At 26.6% G+C, this 17,174-nt stretch overlaps 1 protein-coding gene across 1 annotated transcript; it reads right to left on the minus strand.

Annotated features, from left to right (window-relative positions):
* Positions 1-6,435: 6,435 nt before the first annotated feature.
* LOC133038025 (endoglucanase 20-like) lies at positions 6,436-11,424 on the minus strand. Its single transcript, XM_061115981.1, has 8 exons — positions 11,091-11,424; positions 10,169-10,381; positions 9,318-9,518; positions 9,140-9,217; positions 8,072-8,224; positions 7,467-7,575; positions 7,191-7,360; positions 6,436-7,057 (listed from the first exon to the last, which is right to left on the minus strand). Exons 1-8 carry the CDS (start codon positions 11,358-11,360, stop codon positions 6,680-6,682), a joined length of 1,572 nt encoding a protein of 523 aa, XP_060971964.1. The 5' UTR covers positions 11,361-11,424; the 3' UTR covers positions 6,436-6,679.
* Positions 11,425-17,174: the final 5,750 nt, after the last annotated feature.

Genomic DNA, 17,174 nt, shown 5'->3' on the forward strand with positions numbered 1-17,174 from the left:
CCTGATACTAAGAGTACCTCAAATGGAGAAACTCAAATTTAGTGTTAAATCAACACCAAAAAACTATTATTTTAACATTATTTTTTTTTCAATTCCAATCACAACACTAAAAATTACACTAAATTTTATATTCTTTATTATTTTATTAAAATAATAAGAATATTTTAATACTAAATATATATAATTATTTAGTTTTTCCTCTTAAAAGTATTATTTAACTATTAAAAACTTTTTGAAAAAATAGTGTGGTCTATAGTGCCTCACTAAATTTGGTGAGACACTGTAGACAAAGCCATTTATGAGTATAGTCTTAGTGTTTCATTGGAGTAAATATAGTATGAAACTACACTATATTTGGTGTTTTAGAGTCCGGTTGGAGATGAACTAATAACAAGAGAAATGTTAAAAAATACTAGTGGTTGTCTAAAACCCTCTAACATGTAATATTGCTATTGGTATAATTTAATGTATCAACTTATTTTATAGAATTTCCCTAACTAATCTTAAATCGTAGTTTAAAATTAATTCGATCCTAGGTCTTAACAAAATCATTGAGATATTTTTAAAATAAAATATAGTATTTTAGAAAAATACTAAAAAAATATGCGTATTTTTAAAACACATTTTTTGTTTTTGGCCCCTATTGAATCTTAGGTTGGCGCTTAACCCGTCTTAACTCAAGCTCAATCCTCCATAAGTAAAACTAAGTTATAGCAATGCTCTAATAACAATATTACTCAAATATAAAGCCTAAATAATAATAATAATAATAATAATAAATTCATTAATATGCGGAACCCTAGGGTTGGAGAAAGAATCATTAATATCTATTACATGCTCCCTTAATAGGCTTCATAAATTTATTGAACATGAATTTAGGCAAACTGTACGCTTCCCTTTGAAAATTGAAAATAGTAATTAATGGCTTTATTAAATGATTTTAATTACAACTATAAAACAACTTAATTAGTGTAATTAATTAATTAGGTCCATGACTTAATTAGTGTGGAATTAATTACGTGAATTCGTTAAATACACCCCAAGATTATAAGACAATTTCTTTTTACCTTTTTGTTTTAAAAACTCAACTTTTCATACATTAATTTGAGCATTATAATAACGGATCCAAAATTTAAAGTAATGGAAGCGTAATTCTTTTTGTAAGTCACAGGAACAAAAATAAACTTATTAATCTCTATTATAATGTAATTTAGTTTAATCATTATACACTCAAACTAATATCATATATATCTATAAATATTAATTTTTATTACAAATATAAGTGATAATTAATAAAAATACATATATTTTTTTTCAAGGGCACGACTACTCTCTCGCTTCTATGGTCCACCCTAAATTAATGTAATTTATTTTTAAAAGTTGTCTAAGAAAAACAAGGAAGAAAAAAAGCCGCCACATAATATAATCAGAAAAAAAAGAAGTGTTCTAAAAGTTGTATTATCACTACAAAAGAAAAATTGTTTTTTAAAGTATTATCAAAACATATTATAATACTTTCTAATGTGTTAAGATGACTATGTTAATCATCTTAGATATTGGAACACTATGTATAATATTTTTCTTAATTATAAAAAAGATAAAGAGTGGTATTAGTATAAAAGTTTTAAGTTTATAAGTTGTATAAACTTAATATTTATTTTTAGCAGCATAAATATTCAATGTTTATAAAATTGTAATTTTTCTCTAGATTTGTCTATACAGAATCCGTTCTGAATTTATTAAAAGAATATTTGGAAGTAATTGATACTACATGTTTCTGTCTAGACCCAATAGTCTATAATACGAGCCTTATATGTGGTGACGAACCTAGAAAAATTACGGTTTTATAAATATTTGGTATTTATGTCGATAAAAATAAATATTGAGTAAATGTCACTTACAATCTGAAAACTTTAAGTACTTATACCACAATTTATCCTTATAAAAATGTATTATTGTATAGCCAACAATGAATATGTGTTATTTTAATAAAATAGACCATGCTAAATTTAACGTAATATATAATTAACATTAAGGAAAATTTGGTACACAATAAATTTTTATTTATTAATTTGCCTCTAATTTATTGATTTTTTTTTCATATTTTATTTATTCATTTAAATAATTTTTTGTGTACGTACATTTTCATAAATAATTTTACTCATATTTTGTGCTAATTTGTACACTTTATTAGAGAATATATAATTAAAAAAAAATGACTTAATTTATATAGATATTTATTTTTGGAGCCAAATTTAATATACATATTTTACATTATCAATTGGAGCTAGATATATGGGGGTCTAACATTGATTTATTAATTTACTGGCCAATTCCTCCATAGGGTATATGTTCAAAATATTATACCAACTTAAAAAATTGGCTAACGTACCTAGCTAAATAAACAAAATTAAATCATAATATTAGCTGTTAATTTATTTGTTTTATTCAAAGTTAGTAGGTATGAAATATATATATATATTTATTCATTTCGAGATGACATAATTAATAATGTTATGTTGGTGTGTGAAATTGCTAAACCTAACAAATAAAACTGACAAATCAATTATATATATATATTATTTATTCGGACACGAATCGAATTGTACATTCACGAATTGTATTCAATGATGTATGACAGCCATTAGATGAGGGAGTTATTTGATCTGATGGTTGGGGTTAATCTAAGGGTAATTAAGGTTAAAAAATAGTAACTTACCCTGAGACCCATCTAATTATGTACCCTGAGACTCATCTAATGTACTATGGAATACATTTCGTGAAAGTACATCACAGAATTGTCCCATTATTTATTATGACTTTTTATATTACTAGAGAAAATATATATGAGATGAGAGAATCTTTATAGAGTTCCAGATTCTTCATATTTATGGAGAAAATGCTATTCAAGTATTTCTTGTATTCAAATACTGGATGGTTACTGGCTATTAAAACTTTAAGACAGTTAACATATGCGTAGCACAAGAATTTATAAATTATAATATTATAATTTTACATATATTTAGTTTCTTATATGTATATGAGTTAATTAATGGCATTAACTAAATTATTGGAAAATGAGCCTAATTATTAGTAATTGATATATATACGTTATTAAATTTCAGCATTAATTAAAATATAAAACCTGATCAACCTAATTAATAGATATAGAATCATAATAATTATTATTTATCAATACTATATACAGTAAAACCTCTATTTAAGAATATTCTATTTAAGAATAACCTCTTATTTGTTATAAAAAAATCAAGTCCCAATTTGGGCTAGTTATAAATAAGAATAACCTCTAAATTGTAATTAGTTATACATTTTTTAAGTCCTCTATTAACAAAGTATACCTCTATACATCTTAATAAAATATATACATATATTTTGTAAATTTATTTATGTAAAATTAATAATTTTATTTCAAATTATAATATATGTATGAACATTATATTTACTCTAAAATAATTTTAATATAATATAATTAATGATTATTTATTGTTATTATTATTAAATTGATATTTTTTAGCTTTTTAATTTTTTTTTCTAGTGTAACTCTATTTAGTTATAACCTCTCAATTAAAATATAATTTACTTGGTCCCAAGTGTATTCTTGAATAGAGGTTCTACTGTATGTATACTCGAGGCTTAATTGGGGCGGGGAGTACCACACCCGACTCCCCCCCCCCCCCGATTCGGGGAATGAAAATCAACCCCGTACCCGCCCTGCTCCCCGCCAAGCTGGAGATTCCCCGCCCCATTAGGGAAAATCCCCGCGGGTCCCCACCCCCATGGAGCTTTTGTGCATCCCTAATCATACCCATATAAACACAATAAAGATACAGATGCGCCTATTTTTAATTTTGGTATAATAAATTATTCAAAATTTATCAAAAGATTGCATAGCATTGAAAATATGTATCTTTAGTTTTACCTCTCTTCATTATCAAATGTGAAAAATGTAGGTTTGTAGTAAATTTTATAGATTTAAATTTATTAAAATTAAATTACTTAAAATTCAAATTCAAATTAATAATACAAACTTATTAAAATTAAATTATTTAAATCTTATAAAATAATAATAAAAAAATATAGTAACTCTATAAATTAGGATTTACATTATGTTTCTTTTTATTTTTTTTAGAATTTTTTTCTTCAAATAAATATATATAGGTTTGTTTTATGAAATGTGAAATATATATATATTATAAAATGATATTATTAAAAAAAAATATTACTAATAGATAATGATAAAAAAAAAAATATAGCTCATTAATCTATGCCCTATAGTCTTTTCTTTGTGTAAACAAAATATATTTAAAGAAACTATAATTCTCATCCCATTAAATAGAAGGATTTAATTCTCTCTTAAAAAATAGAAGGATTTAAAAGTAATTAATTAAGAAAATCAATGACATTTTTGTCATTTACTTTAAGAAAGCCCAAAAACAACATTCTCTCTTTTAATAGAGTTATAGATTATATTTAATGATTATTTCATATAGGGATGTATAATAACTTTTAATCGATGATGATATTATTAAACTAAACTTTTGAAACTTCTACATAAGAACCTATTTGATATCACGGACATTCAAAACACTTTAAAAATTAATTGAAGTGCATATTTAAATTCATTCTAAAGTAAGGACGTCACCATCAATTATTTTATGATTCTTTTCAATATAAAGAAAAAGTCTATATATTCATCAATTTTATAATAATACTAGATTATTGTTCCTTTCATTGCATTGCACATATTGGCAATATTAAAAATAACAATAAAAAATAATAATGTTACAAATAATAAATTAATATCTATATATATTTATTTATTTTTATGATGTGAACTACTCTTCGGCGAAATTCTTATATTGAATAATCGTAATAATACTAAAAGAAGACGAGGATCTCATGATAGCCTACAAGAGGTATTAACTCTCTACTCATTAGTTTACATTTAATCTATATATATTATGTTGAGATCTTATTAGACTTTGGATAAAACTATTTTTATCAAATTCGCTTTAGTTTTTATAACTTAAATATGGACAATACTCTATTCCACATCATTTATTCTTTGTATGTATATTTATATAATTTTCCAAAGAATAAGATTCTTTTTGAGTATTGCTAGGAAGCATACATAGTGTCTAGCACTACAATAAAGTGTCATTTTATAATTGATTAACAATTTTTTATAATATTTATTAAAGTAAAATAAGTATACCCGATATTAAATTGGAACAATAATAATATTATATTTTATAAAAGTGCTAGGCACAAAGAGTACCCCTTAGCATTTCTCATTTTTTTTAGGTGTGTTTTTGGGTGGTATTAAAGCAGCCACCAAACCTAGAAATGGAGAGTTGATATAGGTGGTAGTTTCCAAGTGGGTGTAGAGTACTTGGATCTCACATCACTATTGTCACTAGAATTAGGGTCTCAACCAACTAGATTGGGTTTGGGTTTAGTTTATTGATTAGCTTGATGAGAAGTAGCTAGATTGTTTGGCCTTGGTTCCAATACAGCTTTAGTTGGGTGAACTCTCAAAGAGGGAATAGAATAGATGAGCCTAGCTATGTGGTGTACTAGTTGACTAGCTAGCTATACCTTCTCCTCCCAAATCCAACCATGTATATGATGTATTGATGGGATTAATCTTTCCCAATTAATTTGTAGTTTAGTCCACCTAAAAGAAATAAAATAAAGATACTAAGGGGCAATTTTATTTCTGGTAGAACATGGAAGTGTGGTTAAGAAAGTATAGGATAGATAGAGGTAGATAAAGGTAGTGTACGGTAATAAAGTTTTCTCATTATTTAGCTATATATATAAAAAAAAAATAGCTCATACATCATATATTTAATATTAAATGTACATGTATTATTAATGTGAGGCTATTTTTTATAAATTTTCTTTTTATATTTGATTTAGTACTAAAAGGGTAGAAACTTGGACTAGGAATGCTCTTTTGTTACCATTTCTCGTTTCACCATTTCTAAAGGGAATGTTAGGTTATTCCCTTCCAAACAAGTTTCTAAGATACATGATTTATTAAAATAAGTAGAAGTTTTGGATTATTTTGTTGGTTTTGAAATTGCATAATAATCATGTAAAAAAATCATTTTTATATGATTGTTTTTTTCTTTCAAAATGCTCGGATATTAATAAAAAAATATTTATATTTTATGAGTAAATTAAAAGTTCTAAAAAAAATTAAAAAAAAGGGGCTTCTAAATAGTATTTTTTGAGAGAAGTTAGAGAACTCAATTTCTCAATATACATATAAATTAATTAATCTTATTTAATTATTACACGAACAACTCTAAATAAAATTTTCAATTCTAGAAGCTAAAATATACTTTAAAGATTGAAGCTTATTAGCCAAACAAGAGCTTAGACTATTAGTTAGTATTAAGTACAATGTAGAGAAAATAAATAGCTAGTATACATTAATATATTATTAATCACTTATTACGTACAATTATTTTTTACACTATTATATAACATCAATACATATAACATAAGCTAGTTTATAAAGCTTAATAGTAATTTCTTCCTTCACTACAATAGTACTATTAATAATAGTTGGCAATTCCTTAAGTAGTCCATCTTGACATATATCATAATCAACCATATAATTATATAATAGTATAATTTGTAAATTAAGTTAATTTGATTTTTGCATGATGACCAAAGAAGATTGTTGTTGTTGTTGGATGTGGTTTTGGGCTATGAAAGGGGCAACAGAGCCCACAAAAGCAGCATTGATATAAGTAGAAGGCTCCAAATGAGAATAGTCAGATCTAACATCATTGAATTGGTCATTAGAATTTGGGCCTCCAACAAGAGCTCCCACATGAACATTTGGGTTTGGCTTGGTTGATGGGAAATACACAGTTTGGCCTTCATTGCAACTCACTTTTGCTTGGTGTGTCCTCAAAGAAGGAATGGATGAGCCTCTATGGTGAAGTTGAGTTGGGTATTTGTTCCCAAATCCAACCATGTATGATGTTTTCATAGGGTTGTTTCCTAATATATAGTCCACCTAATAAGAAACAACAACTCATGAATATGATGATAGTTGTAAACTCTATTAACTAAATTTGTTAAGATTATTTATTTTAATTGTATATAATATGTATAAGAAATAATAAGTAATGGCTAATGGCAAATTGAACCTGTGATTTTGCAAAGGCTGTGATTTGAGAAGGTGAGAATTTAGTGGAGCCACATTGAACAGTACTCCCAACATGAGCAGAATTTAAGGTATTTGCATAGATAGATAACACCATGGTTGATGTTGTCACATACTGTAAATTACTGCTATCTCTTATATACAATAGACCCCCTACAATAATTAATTAATTAATTAATTAATTAAACACTTCATTAATGACCATATTTAAAGCTATAAACAGAGTATTAATCACTCAATAATTATAAATTATGATGACCTGGAGTGGTTTTGATTTGTTGAGAGCTACTCCCTGGCATGATAGCACAAACAAAGGACTCAATATCACTCTTGTACTTTTCCAATTCCTTCTTTCCTCCATAGAATTCCTGGCAAAATTAATTATATAATTCAGATTGGGATTGAGTAATATATATATATATATATATATATATATATATATATATTTATATATAGGGTAAATACCATTTTGGACCCTCTGTTTTACAAAAGTTATCAATTAGACCCTGTGTTTTGTTAAATGACAAAATGGACTCTGTATTTTCTAAAATAGTACAAATAGGACCCTGAATTGATATTTTTGTCAAAATAAAGTTTAATTATAATCCAATCTAAAAGTGTTATGACTAAACTGTTTACATTTTTTTGTATCTGTTCGTATTAAGCATTGTCTTCAAGTTGGTTGTATTAAAAAAAATTGTTAAAAATTAAGTTCAGGGTCCTATTTTTACTATTTTAGAAAATACAGGGTCCATTTTGTCATTTAACAAAACACAGGGTCCAATCTGTAACTTTTGCAAAACACATGGTCCAAAATGGTATTTATCCTTTTATACATGTATATAGAAATGAATATATAGAGACCTTGGCAAGTAATGCTTGGGCTCCAGCAAACTTGTTGTCCCAGCTGAATTCAGAAACAGCTTGGCTCCACCCTTTGTTGGTTGAAACATAGTTCAAGTACTTGTTGTTCCCAGTGGCCTTGTATAGCCAAGTTGCCCCCCATAACAACTCATCCTTTCATTAAGTCCAAAATTACAAGTTAGAATCTATATATAGTTGTCCAATTTTTTTTCCATAAAAATTGCAAAATATATAATATTTTTCCTTGAGTTTTGAGGGCTAATACATATTAACATATATTTATAAAAGTGTCAAATTAGGATTACAATGTTATATATGATGGTGCACATTAATAACTATATCTACATATATTATTGATATATACTTTTATAAATTTGGTAATTGTAGCCAAGTATAATTTAGTAGTGTATATATATATGGATGACTATTATAGTTATATCAATAATGATTATATTTTTTATGACTTGTTATAACATTGGTAAAAAATTTGTTTATAAACTCAAAATTAATTATAATTAATAATATATTTAAAATTATTTTTTTAATTAAAATATTTATAATAAGACTTTTTTAACAATTAATATTTATATTTTTTATTTTTTTTATTTATAAAGAAATAAAATAAAAATGAGCTACTATTAAGTTGCAGATAATTTATTATTTATTTTTAATTAATTTTTTAAATTAATCACAACTATTTAATAAATATCAAACGATTAAAAATAAATATAATCATCATAATTACACTGAATTATACATTAAGGGCTCGTTTGGAACGCCGTATTAGGTCGTATTGTATTGTATTGTATTATATTGAATTGTATTTTATGCGATATTTTTACGTAAAACTATATGTGGTATTAACTTTTATGGACACCTAAATATATAATATTTTAGTATAAATTAAAGTTTAACATAGTATTATATAAAAATATGATATATAATCGAATTCAATATAATACAATACAATACAATACGACCTAATACGGCGTTCCAAACGAGCCCTAATATGCTTAACAAGTAATTATAATTATAAATAGTTAGGTATGATTAAGAGCTTGGCCTTACCTGATAGCCAGAGTAAGAGCAATAGAAAGGGCAAGAAGCTTGGTAAGATCCTCTATATTTGTCTGCAAATTCAAACAGCTGTAAAACAAAATTTCTTTGTTAATTATATAATTAATTAGAATAAGGGAACTTTATTAGTGGTAAAAATTAAAAACCATGTCATTTTCTGTGATCTTACTGATTGTGAGTGGCTTAATAGCCTTGATGAGTAAGTGGAATCATCCTTTTTAAAAACAATTGAGGCGGCAGCAAGGGCGGCTGCTGCCTCGGCCGCCACTTCAGTGCCCGGAGAACTAGAAGTGATTTTGTAGAGTCCTCTAGAGGTGTCCATGTCTTCGGGACGCTCCCAACACTGATGATCAGCATTTCCATCTCCTACCTATACACATACATTAATTAATGGAATAATTACATAAGACATAATTTTTTGTAAAATAATTATATTTTTACGTTCAAAGAATATTTTTTAAAAAATTTTTACGGTTTTTCAAATTAATAATACGAAAACAACATAAAATTAACAAGAAAACTGTATAAAAGTAACATCAAAATAACATTAAAATAACAACAAAAAATAACATACATATAACAAGAAATCAACAACAAATTAACAAGATTACAATAAAAAAAAGACCGTATTTTCTGTAAATAAAATAAAAAAAATCGTAAAAATATTTAAAATTCTGTGAAACAGTTTTTTTATAATTTTTTTTTGTTGTTTTTATGTTTTTGTGAAATAATCTTTTAATTAATTGAAACATCAGTGGTGCCAAACAATAAATTATGAGATTCGATATTTATTTTACAAATATTAATATGACACTTTAGGTCTACTAAATATTACTAATATCTTTCAACATTTTTCTTTAAACATATTTAAATAAGAAAAATTTACTTAAAATCCGTAAAAATATATATATATATATTAAAAAAAAAAAAAAAAAAAAAAAAAAACTGTAGACTGGTACATTTGTAATTTTTTTTGTCATTTTTGGGTATTTACGAAAATATCCCTTCAAAGAACCTAACCTGAGTATATAGAGTGGTGGGTGAAGTATGGGCCTTTAGAATGAAGTCAGTTCCCCAGCGGATTGCATCTTGGAGATGGTTGAGTTGGTTGGCAGAAGATATTTGGGCCCTATACTCAATTGCAGCCCAACTCAATAAGCTTACAGAAAACGCCATGGGCCATCCAAACTTCACATTATCACCTGCATCATAGTATCCTCCCACCAAATCAACCTGTCCAAATTCAAACATCACCACCCTTTTAGTCTTTTACATATATAACATATTAAGAAATTAAATTATCTTAATCACCCTGGCTCCGAAATTTAGTAGGCTATAAGAAAAAATATATTTTTGAGTCTTTATTTTTAAAAAAATATATATTTAAAAGAGAATAATTTTTCTTTAGCTCTAAAACTAGGTGGGCTCTAAGCCCAAGCCTATCCTGCCTATATCCAGAATCTAGAGTGTCACTAAATATAACATGATATGATAATGTTTAACTTAGTAACATCATATATATTTTTTAGATAAAACTATCTTCTTCCTCTTTGAAATATATATGCTCTCTCTCTATATATATATATAAAAGTAATAATATAACTTTGTTAGAAAAAAAAAAGTAGTAATATAACTATTCTTGGTTGAAATATTAATTCGATGAAACATTAGCTAGTGTTCTATTAAACCATAAATGTAACAAGCTTTCTAACTAGGAAGGGTGTATATTTAGACACTCAAATTTGATATATTTTTTTATACACAATAATGTAATGTATATTTAATTTTAGCTATATAATTAAAGTGATGTGGTTGCCACTTAAAATTATATACGATTAAAATTAAATACACATTATTATATGTAAAAAAAAATATGTATAATTTGAATGTATATTTAACACTACTCTCAATTTAATTATTAACGATAAAAAATTATATGTACTTTTTCAGGGTTTCCATCAGAGAGAGCAGAATCTCCCCTCCAATTAACTCGTTGATTGGTTGGCAACTTCCCGGACCTCTGCCCTTCAAAGAACAAGATAGCCTTGTCTAGGGCATCTTTATAATTGTAATTAATATTAGTATCAGAAGAAGAGATCACCCACTGATTATTATCATCATCAAAAGCTAGCCCTCCTTTCACACTAAACAACACTAGTACAAATAATAGAAAAGCAAAACTAGTACCCCAAAATACCCCACACTGCCCCATATGTATACTATTCCAATAGACTTAATTATATATGAACCTCTCAATGTTATCTTTGAATGAATTATAGTAGTAGTACTGCTGGGTATTTATAGAACTAGAAAAAACAAAAAGTAGTACTTCATCAAGTCCTTTAGAATTAAAGAAGTTCTAATTATTAGAATCTTTTATTCAACTTTTATTATAAAAAAATCTTATTTTTAGTCACAAGAAAAATTGTGACTAATTATAAATCATCATTTTTATGTTATAACTAAAAAATTCGTGGTTAAAGTTATTAGTCACAAAAATCACAATTTGTTATGACTAAATATGTTTTTAGTCATAATATATATTGTGACTAAAACTAAATTAGTGACAACTTATATTTAAATACTATGCTTTAGTTACAAATAATTTTTTGTTGTGACTAAAATTAAGTCACAAAAAAATTATATTGTGACTAAAAGATTGTCACTAAAAGTAATTTTTTCTTATGGTGCTTCACGTCCGAAATCACATTCCGAAATATTTTTTTTATTTATTTTCATAGCAATATTTGTTATAGTTACTTCATCATCCTTGTAAATTTTTGAAAATTTTTAAATAGTTATTACAGTACCGAAAATAGAGTTCTTAATATTCCAGTCAATTACGCGTGTTCAAAAAATTTCAACCTTATTTTGAGCATTGTAAACTATTCAAAAAAAAAAATTAAAAATTACAGGGATCATGATATTGTAACTATAACGAACACCGTTATAAATTTTTTTAAAAAATAAATATTCGGACATGTATTTTCGGGTGGAAATTGACTAAAAAATTATAATAGGAGGTAATTAATGATGTTTTGATAAATATGTATAATGACACGCCAAATTAAAGGGAATGGAGATTGCGTGAATTTAATGATTGAGTCATGGAGATTATTTTGAGACATTATTAATTTATGATCATCATGCATGGGAGAGAGTATAGTTTCACATTAATGATATGTAACAATAATATTGTCCAACTACGTACAATAGTAGTTATTATATAGTACACTGTAATTGGGTAAGTATGATGTTAGTGTTTGATCTATATATATATAGTATAGTTTATTTGAGATACCACAAGAAGAAAGCCACCCAAAATTGAATAAGGTCTTGTTTGGAGGTATACATGATAGATTTTTGGCGTGAAACTCTCAAATTAAGTTTGGCATATAAAGAAAATTTTGCTTGGAAACTTGAGGAGGAGAACAACTTTATTAGCTTATATGTGACCCATAATATAATAATGCATAATGCACTGCCAATAATGATGATGTCAAAAGGTTGATTCTCTATATCTTTTGGCTTCATCATCTCTATACCATGCAAATTAATATATACTTTTTTTTTAAAAAAGTTAAATGAGAATTTCTATTATAATAAGTATATTATTACATCTAGATCAATATTACTCATTGAGTAGAATGTATAATAATAGACCAATTAAGTCATTTATAATAAATAGATTAAAGATCCTAATATTATCTTCAACTAAATAACTCATATAAATTGTCAGTTGTGAAGTATTAAAAGAATGGAAAGAATACTATATTTCTTTCCTGAATGAATATGTGACAGATCATACGTATAATGACTATTAGATAATATTGTCTCACGTAGATTAAATATAAAAATATTAAATCATATATAAAAGCATAGATTGTTCCACTCATTATTTTAATTTTGAGATGAAATCTCATAATTCTTGTCAATCGTAATCAACCAAACATCTTTTAATAATAAAGATTAATATATACTTTCTAAATATACGCGACAACGTATGAACGTATAAGTTTTTAAGTTTTGTCAATATACGAATGGTCAATACACAACCAAGATAGTTGCATACGTTCCAAACTTTAAGAACAGTTAAAATTATTTTTTTAATTATTTTTACAAACATTTTCCATTTCATTTAATGGATTTCATTTGTATAGGTGATCACTTGCATTTCTATATAAATAGGTGATCCACGTACATATTAAACCTAATCACAGACTCTTGTAAAAGTGGACTAAGCAGATCGAATCACAATTTATACGTCCTTTTCATGTTTGCATACTCGTTGTTTACTTTTAATACTCGTTACGCATGAGTATACACTTTGTGAATACTTCCTATTATTCTAAGTACTGTTCTTACTTAACTCGAATACTTGCATTATATTATCTTTGACAACACAACTTAATCAATTTTTTTCCTCAAATAATTAATTATACATGTAATTATTGTACATACGTATACTTGATGGGATATATTCATGTTTTGTTGGATGTACATAATTTTGACTGTTTTTCTCCTATATAATTTTTGGCTTAGAATTTGGATAACTTTTCTTTTAAGGAAGAATAATAATGGTATATATTATGCTATATCATCATGATGTGATGTACTCTTTTATTTTTTTATTCTTTCCCAAAATATGTAAATAGTTTTGATTATGCATTAATTGTGGAAATTAATTAGCAATGATTTATTATATAGAGATATATTGCTATTTCACATTTGGACTTGACCAAATCTCATGTTAGTTAGTTTGGATTAACTGTCAACCGCATATATATGCTTAATTAATGGGAAATTATAGGTATTTCTAGGAGCTTTTATTGTGCCACACAATAATTGTTTCTTACAACATTTTGAAACTTAGAAAACTTATACAGCACTCTCATTAATATTTGTATTTTGTTGTCATATACATTGTGACTAATTTGTACATTAAAAAAAAGAAAAAAAAAATCTTGTTAAAATAAATCCCTTGTCTAGGTCAACATAAAAATAGTTAAAAGAATTATAAACCTACAAGTAGTATTCGGCCTTTAACAACCTATTGAGTAGAACCAAAGTTAATTGTAAAGTTTGTTAAAACTATTGCAACTAATTCTCAGCTCTCTCATCTACTTCCTAAGCTATTAATACAAATTCAATCAACTGAAAAAAATACAGATAGGATCAAAAGAGAAAAAGAAAGGGAGAGACTTACAGAGATAAGAGCCCTAGAATTAGAGCTTAGAGATCCATTCGAAGGGAACACCATACACAAGGAAGAAGAAGAAGAAGTCAGTAACAGAGAGAGAGAGAGAAGAAAATACTATAAACTCTTGTAAAATAAAAGGGATTACTAATCGTACCTCTGATTTGGAATCCAAGCTTGTAATTTGCTGATCTTGAAGATCCAATAGTGGAATCGAACTATTTTTTAGGCAAACTCAAAGAGAAAGTGCCCAACAATATTTTTTGGGGAACTTCTATAAATCTAGTGCTATCTTTTCTCTTATTTTTTTTTATATATATATATATATTATTGCTATGTTTGTGTGTGTAATTTTGTGTTTTGGTTTTGATCTGGGAAGGGTGGTAAGGTTAGATTGAGGGTGATAGCAGTCTTTGAGTTTCTTGAGAAGAAACTCGAAGCTCTACTAGGGTTTCTTTTTGTTTGTGCGAGGTAGAAATGAATTAGGTTCGAGGTTGTTCTGAGGAGATTTTGTTTGTGAGCAAAACAATATCGTTTGACTCAGAGATAAGGGGAGTCAACTGTAGTTTTGACTCAAGGTACGTAAGGTCCTTATTGACCTTAATTAAAACTTGACCAATTCCTATTGGGTGTAGGTTGAATTAGTAAATTTCTACAGTGGTATCAGAGCTAATCGTGACAAGAAAAGCTACAACAAAAAGCAGGGAAAAAATCAAGGAAAGAAGAGAAAGACTTCGAAATTCAAGAACATTTTCTTACTTCACATAATTTGAAGATTAACATCAGGATATTTCTAAATTTTATTCAACTTCGACTTTTGCCAGCAAAGTTAGAGTCACCGGCAAAGGTTTTCCCCTAAAATAAAAATGAAATGCAACATTTTATTAATTGTAAAACGTTTTGCCGACGAGCCTAAATTCACCGGCAAAATTTTTACTTAATTTTTTGCGCACATTTTTACTGCGCGAGAGAATTGAACCGCCAAAAATTTTAATGACTTTTACCGGCACATTTACTCGCTAGCTAAAGTAAAATTAAACCGCCAAATTTTTAATGACTTTTCGACACATCCGATAAAAGTGAAAATGAATCGCCAAAAGTTAACTCCTTTTGGCGGTTCGCTTACCACCTTTTACCGGCGAAGTACAATAGTTTCGTCGGCATACTTATGCCGACAAAATATCTCATCGGTATAGGTGTTCCCATAGTGAAATGGCAGAGATAAATTTTCCACCTTTCCCCGATGAGGTTTGTCAGCGCAATTTATGAATCTCACCAGCAAAAATTCTTTTTCTTAGTGTTAGAATTTGTTATTTATTTTTTTTTTTTTGAAAACACAATCAGCCTTACAAGGAGAAGGATGCACCAAAACATGTGCAAATTTATTAGCAGATCACTTAACAAATTAAAAAAAAAAATAGAACCAATACTAGTAATAATAACCTTACAATCCGAAATTACATGCATGCAGTTATTATTCAACATGATGATCATTAACCACAATTAATAAGATTATTAGATTCAAACATCTGCCTAACTACGAGTTTTAATCCAACTTAAAGCTTCTTTGATTCCAAAACACCTCAACATGGGTCATGCTTCCCAATTTGGCTACCACACTTAGCCTCCACAACCAAACCAGTTGAGTCCCTAGCCACTTAGTCTTAATCTAGCTTAGATTTTTTTTTTTTTTTTTTTTGAAAAGAATGTTCATTTAATCTAGCTTAGATTCTCCTTAATTATAAGCGCCTCAACAATATGCGGGTCATGCTTCTCTATTTGTCTTATTTTTATTGGTTGGAGATACAGCCGAGATTAAACAAATAAATTAAAATTTGTCAAAGAAAAAAAAAATAATTAATGTCCTTCCAGAAATTGGACAAAGTCAACAAAAATGTTCTAATAAAATACATAATATGTATCATCATGGATACGATCGAAAACTACACAAGTACATCTTATTAATTACCATGCCAAACATATTACTATATATAGTAAGTTTTTATTAAGAATTATCATGAACAAGATAAGTTAACTAATATATAATATTTATGGTTAATACCTTTACACTATGTATTTTACAAAAGTTAATATAGATTTTATATTTTCTAAAATGATATAAATATGATTTTGAGTTCAATTTTCGATTTTTTTTTATATAACTATCTTGAAGATAATATTTCCTAACAAGAATAGATGTAAAAAATATAATCAATTTTGTCATAACTCATCTAAATTAGATTATTATTAAATTTTATTTTCATAAAAATTCAATTCAAGAAAAATAAAGGGTCAAAATAGTATTGCCCTAATATTTATCTGTATAAATATAATAAAATTATAAAACTATACGACATAATTAATGTACAAAAATGTGTTTAGATGTACGGTTAACGTTAAACCCTATTGACTTAATTAATTAGGGTATAAAATTAAGACTATGATGATTAGATCATGATCTAGAGAGTTAGCTCCTAGTTGATAATAAACATTAATTAGTCTAAACTACCACAACAATATTTTCTCAAAACCCCAAATCTTGGATTACTCTCCAACAATACACGAAACCCTAATTAATTATAAATTGTCTAATTATTAATTTTTTCATTATTAATATATTTGATGACAAAAAGTATGGTAAGTACGTACAACTCATGCAGTTGAACAAGAAGTAGATGAAGTGTAGTTAGCTTAATTTTATCATGTGCTTAAGCTATATAGCTACACCACCTAGCTCATTATAAACACTTTACCTTAATAAATTTCAAGTTAATTATTACATATATATATATCAATTACTAATTAATTACTTTCCAAATCATTATAATA

The sequence above is a fragment of the Cannabis sativa genome, chromosome 5 (assembly GCF_029168945.1).
Source record: "Cannabis sativa cultivar Pink pepper isolate KNU-18-1 chromosome 5, ASM2916894v1, whole genome shotgun sequence".
NCBI lineage: Eukaryota > Viridiplantae > Streptophyta > Magnoliopsida > Rosales > Cannabaceae > Cannabis > Cannabis sativa.

Coding starts and splice junctions, on each gene's coding strand:
- LOC133038025 (XM_061115981.1), bottom strand. CDS start 11,360: ATGGGGCAGTGTGGGGTATTTTGGGGTACTAGTTTTGCTTTTCTATTA. Junction 7,576..8,071: donor CCCAAGCATTACTTGCCAAG/GTCTCTATATAT, acceptor TAATTTTGCCAG/GAATTCTATGGAGGAAAGAA. Junction 7,058..7,190: donor CAGCCTTTGCAAAATCACAG/GTTCAATTTGCC, acceptor GTTTCTTATTAG/GTGGACTATATATTAGGAAA.